At 38.4% G+C, this 16513-nt stretch overlaps 1 protein-coding gene across 1 annotated transcript; it reads right to left on the reverse strand.

Annotated features, from left to right (window-relative positions):
* Nucleotides 1-139: 139 nt before the first annotated feature.
* Nucleotides 140-14007, reverse strand: CFLAR (CASP8 and FADD like apoptosis regulator). The gene is given in 12 exon segments (XM_077785129.1): nt 140-889; nt 891-1010; nt 1966-2461; nt 5386-5464; nt 6416-6471; nt 7189-7240; nt 8117-8214; nt 8377-8512; nt 9475-9580; nt 10484-10915; nt 12445-12563; nt 13894-14007. Coding segments are annotated over 10 exon segments (1464 nt in total). The 5' UTR covers nt 10780-10915; nt 12445-12563; nt 13894-14007; the 3' UTR covers nt 140-864.
* Nucleotides 14008-16513: the final 2506 nt, after the last annotated feature.

The following is a 16513-nucleotide window of genomic DNA, read 5'->3' on the forward strand; positions in this document are numbered from 1 at the left end:
ATGAGTGTGAATCATGTTTCAGCTTCCACAAGACATCTGCCAAAATCTCACATTTTTTTAACTGTGTGGCAGATTACTGTAATGTCCTGTCACATGTAGACTCATTTTGCATCAGCAGAAAACATACTTGGCCCAAAGATGGCAGACTGTCTCATTTATTAACACAGAACCCCCATGTGCTGTGGACAGTTCTAACAATGCAATCTTTAATACAGCAAACAGATGGAATCCAGATTATTGAAAAGACCATCTTTCTCTCCCTTCTGTTTTGCCAGTCTATAGAGGCATGCAAGCCAGAACTTGTTAGCAAAGATCTGGCATTACTGGGTAGGAATGCTTTCCTCAGACATTTGCCACTACTAGGTGCAGGGGAAAGTAATCAATGTGTTTCAGTGGTTTGGGCTGGCTTTTTATTATTTAAGTATTAACTGCTAGAAGGTATGTTAAAAACTACAAATGAAGCAATAAAAATATTTTGTTTTTTCTTGGAAAACCCAACAGCTATACAGTTTAGATCTCTTTACACTCTGTTTACCCGGGGTATTCAGTAACAAGGTATGTTGCACTGCTATACAATAGCTACTATTCTCAACCAAGCTTTCAGAGACTACAGTATTAAAATACAAAATCTAGTGTCTTAGCACACTAAAATGCTTGTAAATTCCTGTGTTTGGCAGCAACAGGCACTTTTGATATACATGAAATAACACATAAATAAAAGTATGGAATCCTGATTACTGAAAAGGGGGAGATCTCTCTCTCCCTTCTGTTTTGACAGTCTATAGAGGCATGCAAGCCAGAATTTGTCAGCAAAGTTCTGGCATTACTGGGTACTTCTTGTTAATAATTTCAGATATGTACTTTCTAACAGCAGTTAAGTGGGGAAAAAAAGTTTCTTCCTCAGTGTGTGCTGGAGCAGCAGTGAGTATTGTTGGCTTGGGTCAACGGTCATATTCCCATCATAAACTTTTTTGTTCAGTTCCATATGGATAGCCAATATACAGCGTTTCCTGCAGCAAAAAAATCAAAAGCATTCCATTAGAGAATGAAGCAAGACACCATTTAAGAATTCACAAGAGAGAAGATAACTTCAGACTCAGCATGGAGAAAGTTTGTAATTTCAGTCTCTACTGCAGAGGTAAAATCTCTAACACACAAGGCTGTACACACACACAAATTTTGAGACAAACTTTTATGACCCAAATCATTGCTGTGACATTGATTATGCTGACATGATGATCTGTGGTTTCATGACAGGGCTTTAGGGCTTGTAAAAAGGTACTAAATGTTAGCACTGTAACTACCTTGAATAACAGTTGTTAGCTCCCTGGTAGATCAGCTATATAAATAAAAACTTTGTTGGTAAGTTATAAAATCTTTGTTGCTAAGTTATATATCCAAATGCCTCTGAGTTTTGCACAGATTCGTTTGGATCTCTTTAATAGACAAAAGTTTTCTGTCAGTTTAAATTCAAGATTACCTATTGGAAATCAATTGGCTCTGTGAAAAAATGGTTAATTAAATTTGGAAATGTAGAAAATCCTTCCCTCTCTACTGCCTTTGTCCTGAACTTAAGTACTGACTGTTTACATTTGCAAGCACAGCTCATCTTAATGGTACATGGCAATCCTCAATTTAACAGAAGCCTGTTTATCTTGGAGAAGGAAGATTTCCAATCCCATCTAAAGCACTGACATACATTATCTAGGACAGGTTCTTCCCTTCTTACTCTGCAAACCCCAATGCCTTAACACACTTTAACTTTATACTGCAAAATCAGAAATTTCATTCCTAGTTTAGGCTACCTTTCTACACAATTTTATGAGGATACTTGTCTTTTGACTATGACACTGCAAGAAAACATATTTCAGGGCCAGATGGTTTGAAATTTAAGGTTTCTCATTCTCCATGAAAATAAGCTAGCATAGAAAAAGGATGATTTTTTTTACTCTTACTTTAATTTACCTTTTATAAGGATTATGGAGTAGCTCAGCCAGACAACGCAGATAATATGAGGATGAAGTTGAGGATCGTTCTAGTTTAGACACATCCACTTTGCAATGACTCCAAAAGATGTCTGCTGCTTGGGGAATCGTGACTTTAGAACTGATATTCTCAGCATTCCCATCAACTTCTGACAGACTGGTATATTCTTGCTCATTTTCTGGCACAACATAGCTCTGAATAAAAAAAAGCTTCGGTTTTCCTAGGAGTCCAGGACATGAGTCTGCTGTAAAGTATTTCTTTATTTGTTCCAAAGGGAATCCAGAAAAGGTGTGGTCCGTACAGAAGATGCTCTGAGAGTTTCCACGGCTGACCAATATGCAAACGAAGCTGTCACAATATTTGTGCTTCTGCCACCTTGCAACTTCAAGCAATTTTTGATTCATGGAGTTCATATTTAAATACCTGTGACAATGAACATCATAGCCTAAGCCTCTGAAGGTCTTTTCCAACACATCTGAAAGAAGCAAGATGTAATTAAACCAAGGTACACCAAATCTCAATCTCATCTATATTGAGTTACAGTACTTAGGAGTGTTTTTCTATTGAAACTAAGTAGTTTATTTTATCACAATAATTAAAAATCAGGAGCACTTGGTGTTGATCACAGTACATTACATACTTATAGTGCTATATGCATGTTGTCTTTCCTGTAAGCTACATGTTTCATGGCAGCAGAGACACTGTTTCACATTCCACAGACACTTACATGCTTTCCTTTAGGGCCAGTATTCCAAGTTCCTAAGACTTCAAATACAAGGCAAGAAAAAACACGCTTGAAATTATAAAGAATGATCTGGACAGCATAGGAAGTCTGTTTCACCTTTTAATTTGTCAAAATTACCTTGAATGGTTATTATAGATACACAGAACTGCATAAGAAATACAGAGGTTCTCTTTCATCAGTCAAAAAGGAACCTGCTGCAGTACTTTTTGCTTCCTAAAATTTTAAGTGACAAGCTCCAGGTGAAGAATGGACACTGGAGTCTTAACTGGGACAGAATGGCCTTTTCAGGCAAAGAAGAAAGCTGAATAATGAACTCTTTCAATTGAGTTAGACATTTGTAGGTAGCCAAACCCCAAGACCTAACTCTTACTGTATTTGTGTTAACCTGTGCTGCAGGAAAATGTGTAAAGATCTGAATGTTTCTTAATATGGGACTGGAACCAGATACATGGTGGTTAAAACCACAGGTATGAAGTGTTCAGAGCACCACAAGCTACTACGACGACTTACAGCTGTAGCATTGTATATTTAATATAAAACACACATACATTGCCCATGGACAGCTTCTGGTAGGAAAAGATTTGTCAAGTGCCATGTTTATGTAAAATGCCTTACACACATAGGAAACTTACCCACAGCTGTCTTTGACTTCAAAAGTTTAACAAGCCTTAATTAGCAGGGGCTGTTTCAGAGGTAATGGCAGTAAAGCAGCTGTGCTGCCAGACTGTTCTCCCCACAGAGCCCACAGTGAACAGAAGAAACCGAACTCATAACTTTCCTCAGCAAAATAAACTGTAGACACAAACTCTATGCTATAGTGAGGTGATAAAAAATAACTACAGTTTCATTCCAATTCTGCTGGTTTGATTAAATTTTGTAAGATAATTAAAAAACTGTCCAGACATTTTTAATTTGAGAATAGAAAGATAAAGCTTCCTTATTTTACACAATAAAACATGCTCTCAAAATTCAGACTACTCAGTATCACTACAGTCTAGCAGTTATACACTTGATGAAGCCCTCCATCAGTCAGGGGTAACAGAACATGTACAAAATGAAAATTACAGCAGTGAGAATGCTTTTCCTGTAATGTTCTGATCTCACTGGCAGCTGCACATAAGCACACAAATACAAAACCTGGTGTCAGCTTAGTACCCATACACACTAACTGTCAAAGTTTAAAAGAACCAATTCAAAACCTCAGAGCTGACAACTTGGTTAACAATTAATCAGAAATTTTACATAGCCTTGAATAAGCCTTGGACACTCTAAGGCAAGACACACTACAGCATTACATGCTGCAGCCTGAGATCAGAAACTACCTATTCAACACTACCCAACTGCCAACAAACCTCCACTGATTTTTCAGCATCTCCATTCTACATAAAACAGTAGCCTTTTCTCCCCTCATTATTTGCAATGTAAGGATTAAACTGATTTCTAAATAGAAAAATCAAAAGCAGCTATTTACAAAACAGCAAGGTGCATTTCAGTTTGAATTTTATCAGCATTTGATAAATTCATGCTGTTTACAGTGGGCATCATAAAGTATTGTACTTCTTGATCCTACAGTATCTATTACTGGTTCACCTTCCTGAGACTAAATCTTGGGACAGCTACAGATTCTTATGGATGCCACAGATACAGTTTCTAATGTTTTCTCTGCCCTCTTCTTCAGTGAAATCAGACTTCAGAATAGTGTGGCACAACTATTTCTGCCTTTCTAGCAAACTCCTTTAAGCAATGCCATATGCCCTATCTCCTCTGAATCTCACTAGCACCCTAAGGTACTTCAGTGCAAGTCTTGCCTTCTATCATGTTAAATGCTGACAATGTGACCTCAAACATCGGAGATACAGACTGTGTGTGAGCTCCACAACCACTGCCCTGCAATTACACCAGCAATCCTAAATTAGTTCATCTGTGGGACCATTACATTTGAGAAAACCAAAAGACATGTCCAGAAAGCCTCTCCTTCCCCTACATCTCCCAACCTATTACAGAGCTGACTGTAAATACTCTTTTCATGTTTATTTTTAGCCTCACGTGTTACAGTGATTAGAGAGTGAGGGATGTTTTTGATTGTGCAAAGATCTAATTCCAGGATTCTACAAAGGCAACCAGGAAATGCCCACATTTCAACAATAGCAGTGACTACACTGACAGCAGTGGTGACACTTTCAGTTTCACTGTGGTGACATTTTCAGCCAAACTGTGCAACATAGGACAGAAGTCCAGGTGCATCATTAATAAAGGACCGCATGGCTATTCAAAATCTCTAGTGTCCAATAGGACTGCACTTCAAATCCACAACAGTTTTTTTTTTGTTAACTGGTGAGAAACACTACCATCTCTGCCAATAACCTGCTGTATGACTTTATGACTGCTGTAAGCCTAATTCTATCCTCTTTCACATTCTTTCATTCAGAGATTCTGCACAAAAAACTCCAAACGTTGTCTCCAATAATTAGGACAGTTGGCTTTAACCTGATGTTGTCCCTTCCCTTTAGAAATCTTACTAGAATTGGTAGATTAAATGACTGGGATAACACTACCCTAATTTGGCTGTAAACTGAACATTATATTCTTTATACTAAATTCTTCTAATTATCTGAGACTCAGAAGTTAAGGGACTTAAAATTCCAGAGACTTACCAGTGTCATTGCCAATACAATCTATTATCAGGCATATTCCTAAAGGTTGACTTTGCATTCTGTAAGAATCATCAGACACCTGAGAAATGTGAAAGGACAATTACAAAGTCAATACATCACTTTCTCAACTTTTAGACCATATTATTTTCTCATATTTTATGTTATAGATGTATTAAATAACATTCTGTTGTTTTCCACCAAGTAGCTAGCAGAAATCTGTCTACTGGGTTGTAACGTGTCTTATCTACACAACAAAAAAACAGAAATAAAGGACTAATGATTCTTTTTCTTCTATTTCTAGTACAGACTTAGTTTTTGTGTCCTTGTGTTATGCAATCTCACTACCATAAGGATCCTTAAATAGAGACTAAAACTGTATAAGCTTCATACTGCCAACACAATAAATGTAGAAATCTTTTGTGTTCCTCAGGTGTGCAAGCAAGCACTGCTCATCAGAAAACTCATTTCCTTATTTAGTGGAACAACCTCCTTACTCCTAAATAATCCATAATGACTCTATTGTTGTGATAGAGAATTTATTGAAGAAATCAATTTGCTACAGATTGGTTCCTAATCTACAGGAGAACTAGTGAAAATAGCAGTTGGCCATCCTTATCATTAATACCCCAAGCATGTCTGTCTTCTGCCTGGAGAGCAAGGGGTGAGGAGGGAATCAAGAACAAAATCTACTGCATACAAAGAAGCTCTGTGATTCCTAATGCATGTGGCAAGAGGTCTGAACTTCAACAAGTTTTAACTTGGCCTCCACTAACAAATGTACGAGTTCCATGTGCACATCATATATACATGTATTTTGCACACTGCTGCTTCCAGAGTAGCAGCAAATATTTTCTATTTCAAATATATTGTGCAAAAACAACTCACAGGACCTGTTTATGGCTGAGGATGTACCCATTGTTCTGCCTGTACACAGCTCAAGAACATCTCAAAACTAAACACAAAGAAAACTAAGGAAAATACTCACAGAGATTGTATTTATTTACATGCATACATATACACAAAAATATACCTTATGTGGCACTGATCCTGACTCCTCAATGGACATGTGAAGTGGTTCTGCTGCACCTAAAACATACAGAAGTAATCTCAGTATGCAAGTGCTAGTGTTATTTTTTAATCACCAGACCATTTGTAAAGAAAAGGTATCTACTTTAACAAAGTTCTCACCCATCGGGACCTCTTAGTTTCTATGTATGCTACTGAAGTTTAAAAATCCCTAAATTATTCACCTCTAAAATGTTATCTGCATTTCCTTCTACATTGCTTGGGACTAGAAGGAATAATGAATCTCTTCTACAGTGAAACAATTCAGCCAACTAATTTTAAAAATCACCATATTTTACAGATTTTGGGGTTTCCAGAGAAAACTCAATACACACGGAAAGAACCTGGTATTCAATGCACAACTTCCTGGCTGGCCTGGTGGGGAGTGCACTGCTGAACTGACACAAAAATTTCCTTCTCCAGAGCTAACGGGCAGAACTACACCACACAGGCCTCCAGAGCTGGCTCGCCAATTTTAGCCATGGTTTTACTAATAAAGTATTCTGTTAAGAAATTTTGACAGTGGAAGCTTACATTTTTAAAGAATGTTTTAAGATGTGGCAGCACAAGCAAAGCAAATACAAGACCAAACAGTAAGGCCAGGCTCAGTTCTGAGAGGTATCAAATACTTTTTGCTCCTGATATTATTAACAGGATTAGCCATGAACACAACTATCAAACAACAGTCCTTTTGATGTAATGAAATTCATTGGGCTCTTTTATATAAAACGCTCTTACCCAGAGTAAGACTTGATCCATTTTGTAATTTTTCTATGTTCTCATTCTGAATCTGAAATTAAGAAAAAGGCACGATATTCCTACTCTCCTTCAAGAATTAATAAACATGTTCCAAAACAAAACACAGTAGTATTTCCTCCTCAGTAAAAGGATATTTTAGATTCATTTCTATCAGCTAAATAGAATTACAATGTAGCAGATGAAAAAACCTACCCAGAGCACAGACAAATAAAATAAACACCCAACTGTTCCTCCTCCTCCTCAACAAAAAATCACCAGCTTGTCATCAACTGCAAGGAAAACCCTCTGAAGATGTGAACTTTGTTTCCTATATAGCAGCAGGGTGCTGCATGTTTACTGAACACATGACAACTAATATCATCAAATTTACCATGGTTAAAGACTTTAAGAAAGGTCATGCTAATACAATATTAGAGTTAACTAAAATATAAAGAATATTGCATGCAGTAGCATTTGATGACTTTCAGATACTGAGATATCTTCTTAAACTGAGTTTAAAACAAACCACCAAAAAAAAAAAAAGCTTAAAAAAGCTATCATTTTCAGCTTCAAAAATTAAAAGCTACTTTCCCTGAAAGATCTAGAGGTACAAAGAAGAATATGTTTTGCAAAGAAGAGTCAAAGCAAAACTTTTTACTCCAGTGTAGTACAAAAAAACTGTCAAGATACAGATTTTATATGTTTTTAATAGAAAAAAATTCACATAAATTCTTTAAAGGGCATCTTTCTCAGGCAGATTAACATCAGTCCCTAAACTCAGCAAATAACAGGAATAACAGAAATAAACCAAGCAGTACTTGGTTTATTTCACTAGCTATCTCTACCTCAGGTGCTGAAAGATGGATCTCCTTTTAAAGTCTTGCAATATTTGGAAATAAAGGATTTGTTTTACTTCTTGAATACTTACCCCTGAATGATAAGGAGGATCAATCAGATTTAAATTAGGGAGAGAGGCCTGAAGCGCATTTACATAAACTGGCTGAGAATGAACAGAGGACACTGAAGCTGCAAATTTAACAGAAACACAAACACACCGTGATATTTCAATTGTTTTGAAAACCTAGATCTACAAAGAATGCAAATGCCCTTATTTGTATGTCACAGTTTTATCTTCAGCACATCTGATTGCTGCTATCAAGAGTAACCAGTACAAAAAGAGCATCTCACCTTCATGCTTGTACTTCTGAATCTTCCTAATCAAGTCTATCCTGTGAATACTTTGAAAACAGTTTTCTATCAAATCCAGTTGATTAGGAGCCACCAAATTTAGCTTCTCCAGGTCAATTATAAGAGCTAGAAAACTCTAGAATAGCAACATAAACCCAAACACATCAGTAATTTTTTCTCCACCAGATGTAACAAAGCAACACAGAAAATACCATGGAGAGGTCATGAAGGCTGTATAAACAATTAGAGATGTTACACCTTCTAAGAAAATTATCTGAGAAACATTTTAATCCTTGATATTGTCACACCAGTGATAGAAACTAGAAAGTCATGTTCTTAAAAACCTATCTTAAATTTTTGAGGAAACAGTTTTGCATTTTGTTTTTGCTACAAAGCAAAACAGCTACTGCAAATGTCACCTCACGTGCCACAAAGCAAGAGGCAAGAAAAGCTTTGGGAAATTTTCAGGGCCTCTCTCCTTCTCTGACTGAAGACAGAAAAGGAAAAAAAAACTCCAAAGGAAGAAGACAGAAATCTTCAGTCTTCTCTGCACAGTGGTCATGGTTTCTGAATCTTCTCTACTGAATTTCTGCCTTCTCAGAGGACTTAACAAAAATATTCAGAATGCAAAGGTATAAAGACATAATTACAATATGTTCTTTTGTGTTCTTTTGTAAGTGAATTACAATGTGTTCTTTGTAAGTGAAGCAGAGCACAAACAAAAAGTGACCTTGTAACTTAAGATACAGTTCAAATGTTTTTTTTTTTTAAGATTATTCTTACAATAACTTTCAGGTCAGAAATATTAAAGAAAGATTTCCACAAAATGCCCATGAAGTTCATTCAATCACAATACACTACAACAAGCAATTTTTTACTCCTCTTGTTTTTTTACTAGTTTTCCATGCTTCTTTTCTTGAACTAAAAATCAACAAAATGAAACAGAAACCACAACTCCTTGTCTGCTTCCTGATGTGTGTGTACTCCTGCCTCAATACTTCTTGCAGTACTGACTCCTCTCCTTTGCTGTCTAGCTACATATTTTTTTTACTTTCATGTCTCTCTGCTCCAGAGGAGAATGCCAACAGGAAAACATACCTTATCTTTTGCCATTTTCATACGAGGTGCATAATCTCTGAGTAGAAAACCAAGAGAACTCACTTCATCTTTTTCCAGATTTTCATTTATCTCTACCATTAGTACCCTGAAATAAAGTTGAGATATTTCTAAATGATTAGCTTGCAGCAAGATTCCTCCCTTTCCCAACTACTCAACTTCTCCCCATGTTCCAGTCTTCATCTACAATCTCTAACTGAGAAACAGGTAAAAGACATACCCTGTTTCAAGATCCAGTTATGAAATACTCTTGCCAATCAGCACCTGTGTTTTTCAGACTGACAGTGTAATAGCCATTGTTAGGAAAACAGAAGTTTCCTTAATGTTTAACAGAGATTAAGTAAGAGAATGAGACAACAGAACATATCCTTAACTTTTTAACCTGTTAGCTACAGGATTTTTATTTCAGTGTGAATTCAATACAAGAAAATCTTCCTTATGAGTGCATGGATTTCTTTCTGAAGTCTTTCAAAGAAAATGACTGGAATTTCCCTCCCAAAACTAGTAGTAGAGTAAAACAAGTAAGAGAAAGGTCCCTTGAGAAAAGTTATACCACGTGGCCATGTGCCCAAAGCAAGCCAGAAAAGAAAATATGTCTAATCAATGATATTCCTTAAAAGTGTCATTTAGCTGCTAACCTAGAACTCTATAAACATCACTGGTTTTATTCACAAACACACAAACTCCTTAAATACAGATACTTCTAATGCCATGACTAGTAGAAACTATTTAAGTTTAATTCAGCAACTAAACTTGACATTTTTTTTTAACTATACTCTAGATATAATGTTCTTTTCTGCTTTTCTTCTACTTCAATAAATATTCTCTGAATCTGTGAAGTATTAAAAAAAAAAAAAACAAAAAAAACCCAAACAAACCCACAACTCACCCATACTGCCCCCCCCACCCCCCAAAAAAAACAAAGTTAAAAAGCAAACCACTTATTTTGAACAAGATAGCATAGCTTTTAAATCTGAAATAGATGTATTACCTGTAATCAGGGATAAGTCTTAGACTCCTGGCAAGGTGAGCTTCCACTGTTGCTTTCTCAGTGTTCAGGATCCTCCTCAGCAAGTCAAACCTCTTAACTCGGTACAACAGCTCAGACAAGCCAACAGGAGTCAGTTTCTCTCTCTCATTCAAAGCCACCAAGACCTCCTTAAGATCAGCAGTGGCCAAGTCAGGAGCAAGGTCTCGGCACAGGAAAACCATCATCTCTTCTTCATCTTTATCCAATTCTTCTTGAATTTGATGAATAAGGAAAGCTGGCACTTGGCACCTGGTCATCACTTTGTTGCTGTTCCTTTAAAATTGCCAGCCTACTTGTTTTTAAACTGGAAACCAACATGACATGAAGCCTGTGTCTACCACAGCACTTCTCATGGGTTCATTCTTAACTAGGTGCATTTCCACAAGGGCAGTTCTGTGGGAGAGAATTAAAAGGCAATAAATCAGTGATCTGCTGCACAAGTTCACATAACTCTCCTATCTGAAGTATTTAACTTTCAGCTAACACTCCAACATACACTACAAAGACCTCCTTTATTCAAGGGACTCTCTCAGTTGTTCATTACAAAACTAAAACTATTTGGAAGGTCATACTAATCAGAAAGATATGTAAGTTATTTTTAGAGGAAACTACCTTAACATGAGTCTGTATATTCCATAGGAAGTGAAACAAAAGTCATCAGCTTGCTGATCAATGATAGATGAAGTATTTCCAAAAGCTCTGCCCCTTTTCCGAGTAACAATATAGCATGTAATATTAGAACTGCTAATATATGTAAATTCAAGAGTGTGTGGATTTTCTTATTATTAACATAACTTAAATTTATTCCAATCTGGGGTTAAAAGGATTTTCCACACACACCCACCATGCTCAAAAAGATTGAAAAGCCACTCAAAGAAAATACTCCAACCTTAAATATGCAAATTAGTTCATTCTGAAAGTATAGATAAGCCACAGATCGCTTTTTTCTTCACTAAACATTCATGTACCATTATACTGAAAACTGGAACAAAAATTCAAACCTAGAAAAACCCCCAGCCTTGTGATTAACAAAATGAGGAGGGTGCTATACTCAATTTCCACTGCCACCAGCTATGGAAATTCCATCTAACCCCCTCTGACCTCCATTATATATAGGGAGAAATGGCAGATGAGCAAACCTAAAGACAAACCTTAGTCCTTCCACAGATCACTATACTGCAGAGTTTTATTTAAACCATACTGGAAAGCAAATGCCAATTCAACTCCAAAGGTTAATATACCAAAATATTCTAGCACCCAAATAAGGTTTTTTTACAGCATTTTCATCCTTTTGTTACGCATTCTGGAAGTTACGATCAAAAATGTCACATACTGTGTCCATAATTAAGCAGGTGAGATAAATTAATCTAAAACAGAGGAACCCCTAATGCACTGTAATGTGTTTTGGAAAGTTTTCTGTCAGAAGAAAAGCATATTCATTGCTAACTTATTTTCAATCTAGCATCAAACACTTCTGAGAATCCTATAGAATGACACTGTTTTTATGACATAATGCAGTCAAGAAGGAGGAAGCACAAAGCACCTTCATATGGAAGTATCTCCCAGGTACTTTCAGCTGGGACTTTTAAAAGAACTTGAAGTAATAGTTTAAAGTGAAACAGGAATTTAACAACTTTTGGTCATTTTTGGAAATACTTGAAAAACTTTAACTACTCCAGTTGATGTTTATCTAATCTTTTAAAACTAATTAAAAGAACAGAGGTGGGGGTGTGTGTTAGGAAGAAATTTCCTACTGAGTTGGAATTTCAGACATGCAAAATTACTATTTATATGTTAACTTAAAATTAATTTGCCTTTAAAACACCCATATGAATCATCTTCTTTTGTGAATTTCCTTTATATATGATACATCACATGCTCATTATATGCTGATTATACTCTCAGTGTTGAAACTATCTTACCTGTATGTAGAATTGTTCACAAGAACACTGGAAAACTGGCATTTGATCATTGCCAAACCACTGATCCAGCACACATTGGTTTCCATCCAGGATTTTCCAGTGATTACATTAACTCACTGCTGGACAAATATCAAGATCACAAATTACTGTGGAGGGCTACTTCCTTTTATGGGGGTGGGAAAACCAAAGAAAATGACCAAGAGTTATTCTTCTATACGACTGCAGTGAACTAGGAGTGGTGCTCAAAATAAAAGGAAAACCAGCATAACATTCTTTGGGTACTGTGTGGGAAATGAGTAAGAGCAACGGAAATGATTTTATTTAGTATAAACTAAAACAATTTATAACTTTGCAGATCCACTCCACCATATGAGTTAAAGGGCATAATGCGCCACTCTTCCATCTGATGACCACTTTTTCAAACATCACAGATGGTCATTATAGCTGCAAAAGTTAAAGAAAAAAAGCAATCAGAACATAAACCCAGCAGCCTAGCTTTTGATTATCTGGACTCTGCAACAAGATGACTTACTGAATGTAAATTCTCTACAAACAAGGAGAGAAAAATCAGATAATCTTCTAAGACAAAAAAAAGTTCATAGTCATCAGAGATAAAGCTGCCTCAATAATTGTCGTGTTCATGTGACATTCTAATTAGGCTTTTTTTTTTTTTTTTTTTTTTTTTTTTTCCTAACACCATTGCAAAGGAGCAGGAAACAACATACTAAAATTTCACACAAACATGCACAAAGCTCCAGTTAACTCCTTGCTGGCATTTTGTATCTTGAACCCTTCAGAGTCAATTTTGCAGCAACAAAGGCGGGATATGACGCCAGCGGTCGCAGCTCTGATTCGGGAGATTATCTTTCTTCCCCAAGGCGAAGATGACCTGGCTGCGGGGTGTGCTCCGCCCTTCCTCCGCTCTGTCCTGCTCGCAGAGATGGCGGTGAACGACTGCGCTTGGAGCCAGGGCCATCTGGCATTTTTCAAAGCTGCAGAGCATGCTCCACAGCTTTTCAATTTCCCCATTTCCTCACTGCCCCACGCCCTTCAGCAGAAGCTTGTGCAACGCACTCAGAGAACACAGGGAAGTTCTGCGGCACATTTCTTCCTACTCTTGAACAGTTTTCCCCCGATGCAAACTAGTATGACACGCTAATTTGTTTTAACATCCCAGTCCTCCTAATTAAAACAAAAAGTAAAAAAAAAATCCCTAAAACCAAACAAAAAAACCCCAACTACTAAGCGTGGTTTATGCAGATTTCCTGTAATTTTTCTACGTGCGTCATTTTAATCACGTTCGGTTTCGGTTCTCACCGCGAGCCCCGGCCCCGCTTGCGCCGGGCGCTCCGGCGCTGGGCCGCCTGTGCTGCGAGCGCAGGGTGCGAAGGGCAGGGAAGGGATGGTGAGGGAAAGGAGGGGGAAAGGAGCGGGGAAGGTATAACGCACCCAGACGCCTCGGGGAGGTCTCTACAGCAACCAGGTCCGGCATTTGGAGAAGGGAGGAGCTGGGGCGGTACCGGCCCGCTGGCCGCACAGCGCCGCGCCGGGCCGGGGGAGGGCTGGGGGGGAGGCAGGGTGGTGGTTTTAGTTTTATTTCCGGCAAAGAGCTGAACACACAAAAGCGGGCCAAGAGCGGATGGAGGCGGGACAGGGCCGTGGTGCCTCCCGGCACCTCCCCCTGGCACGGACAGAGCGGCGGGACAGCGCTGTGAGGGGACAGAGCTGTGCGGGGACAGAGCTGTGCGGGGACAGCGCTGTGCGGGGACAGCGCTGTGCGGGGACAGAGCTGTGAGGGGACAGCGCTGTGCGGGGACAGCGCTGTGAGGGGACAGCGCTGTGAGGGGACAGCGCTGTGCGGGGACAGCGCTGTGCGGGGACAGCGCTGTGAGGGGACAGCGCTGTGCGGGGACAGCGCTGTGAGGGGACAGCGCTGTGAGGGGACAGCGCTGTGCGGGGACAGCGCTGTGAGGGGACAGCGCTGTGAGGGGACAGCGCTGTGCGGGGACAGCGCTGTGAGGGGACAGCGCTGTGCTAGGACAGCGCTGCCGTCCGGAGCTCGTACACGAGCGTTTGCAGGCTGTGTTTGGTCCTGCTGCTGGCCTGGGGACAGACAGAGCAGCTCTGCGATGGCCCTGCGAGCTGTGAAGTAGTAGCGGCGTTTTGGTGAGGGGTTACACACCTGCGGTCAGTGTGGGCACGTGTTTCGGCGGGAGTTCAGCCGTAAGCGCTTGGATGGCTCATGTCTCTGAATTTGTTCGTTCACATGTACAGCTGTGTGAAAGTTGTACGCTTCCTGTTGTATAATCTTAAGGAAATATTGCATAACACCTTCTTCCTGAAAATTGGGTGTTGCTATTCCCTTGACATAAACAAGCAGCTTTCATGAAGCTATTGACTGCAGGATGCTAGCGTTGCAGCTGGAGCTGCTCTCCAAAAGGCCTAAAACCTAAAATTTTTCTGAACTAGACAAAAGCCACCTCCATATATAGTGAAATCAGACACATAAAACTCCCAGATCAATGGATTTCAAAGCATTTATGGAACAGTGAGTAATTTTTGTGTGCTGCTAAAAATAGAGCAATGGAAGCGCAGTACTCTGGGACAGCACACACGAAGAGTCACGCTGTCTTTGGAACTGCAGGGAAAAAGGAGACAGAAAATATTCGCCCACACTATTTGTACCAAGTGGCAGCTCTGTGTTCTGAAAAAAATACTTGTATTCTTAGTGAAATTGTATGGTCAGGCTCTCATTGTAACAGTGATCATTCAAGGCTATCACAGTATCCCTGCTAGTAAGATGTAGCTGATTCAGAAGGAAACCAGCTACTTACTGTGAATCAATATGCACAATTTTTCCTTGGATCTGTTCCATACAGACAGTGGAGCATCATCAGTTTTATTTTTCAGACTTTATGATACAAAAATAACTTCCTGTCTGGTATTACAATCATATATGTTTCTCACCTGCTGGTGCCACTGCTGTTTGTGACACTGGTTTTTGCACTGTAAAATATCTATGCTGGTAGAAAGGCTGTTCTCATATAAGGACAGACATTGCTATGGTTACAGTGAAGACACATTTGGTACTATTATTTTAATACACCAGAAATATTCTTTCCCCAGGCAGGATTGGTATTATTATACCTGTGAAAGAAAATCTTTATGAGTACTGCATGTGTAACAATGATGAGACATATACTGCAAAATTAGCAAAATATGTTCATCACAAATTAAAGACAGTCATTTAGGGTAGTGGCTGCCATCTGGCTATTAAACCACCAAATGATACCACCTTAATTCACAAACACATAAATTTTACCAAAACTAGTCTTGTCTAACTCAATACGCTTGATATATTTGCTGTATCAGTGAAGTGGCAGGCTTGTAACCATATAAAAAGACTCATTCTACTTCATGTCATTATTAACATCAGTAACATAGTAACAATTATTAACATTGTAGTAATTAACTGTGTTACTTCTTTTCATGAACAGCCATCTGAAATTCAGTACTCCCTAGAAAAGTTGTCTTGGAACCAGATAGAAAACAAGCAGTGAGTACCAACCATTGAAAGTGCATATTCTGGGTAAGAGTACCTAAGGGACAATAGAAATGTTTTGTGCCACAGACCTTACACAGCAGGTTTTTTTGATTTTTTAGGGAATGATGCAATTAGATAGGAATGTTTGAGAAAAAAGATTAGGCAAGAGTTTACTAAAATGAGTGTTGCACTATGAACAGTGCCTTGAGCAATGTCATAGAAAAATGACAAACTCCACTGAACAGTACATCTGCACTCACACAGTAACAGATGTTGTTTATTTGCTCTAAAAATAAAGCTCTATTATAATCTCACTCAGAAGGATTGAATGTGAATATGTATGTTTAAAAAAAAAAGATATTTTAGCCATATTTTGGTAGACCCTTCAACTTTTTTGTAAACCTACAATTTGTGACAAGATTGTTTAAAAACTTCAATTTCTGCACCATGGAAGTATACTATGTCATTATTTAGTGGCATTTACCATATCTCACTTGTCTAATTTTGCTTTTCATTTTAGTGAAA

The sequence above is a fragment of the Lonchura striata genome, chromosome 8 (assembly GCF_046129695.1).
Source record: "Lonchura striata isolate bLonStr1 chromosome 8, bLonStr1.mat, whole genome shotgun sequence".
In the NCBI taxonomy this organism is placed as follows: Eukaryota; Metazoa; Chordata; class Aves; order Passeriformes; family Estrildidae; genus Lonchura; species Lonchura striata.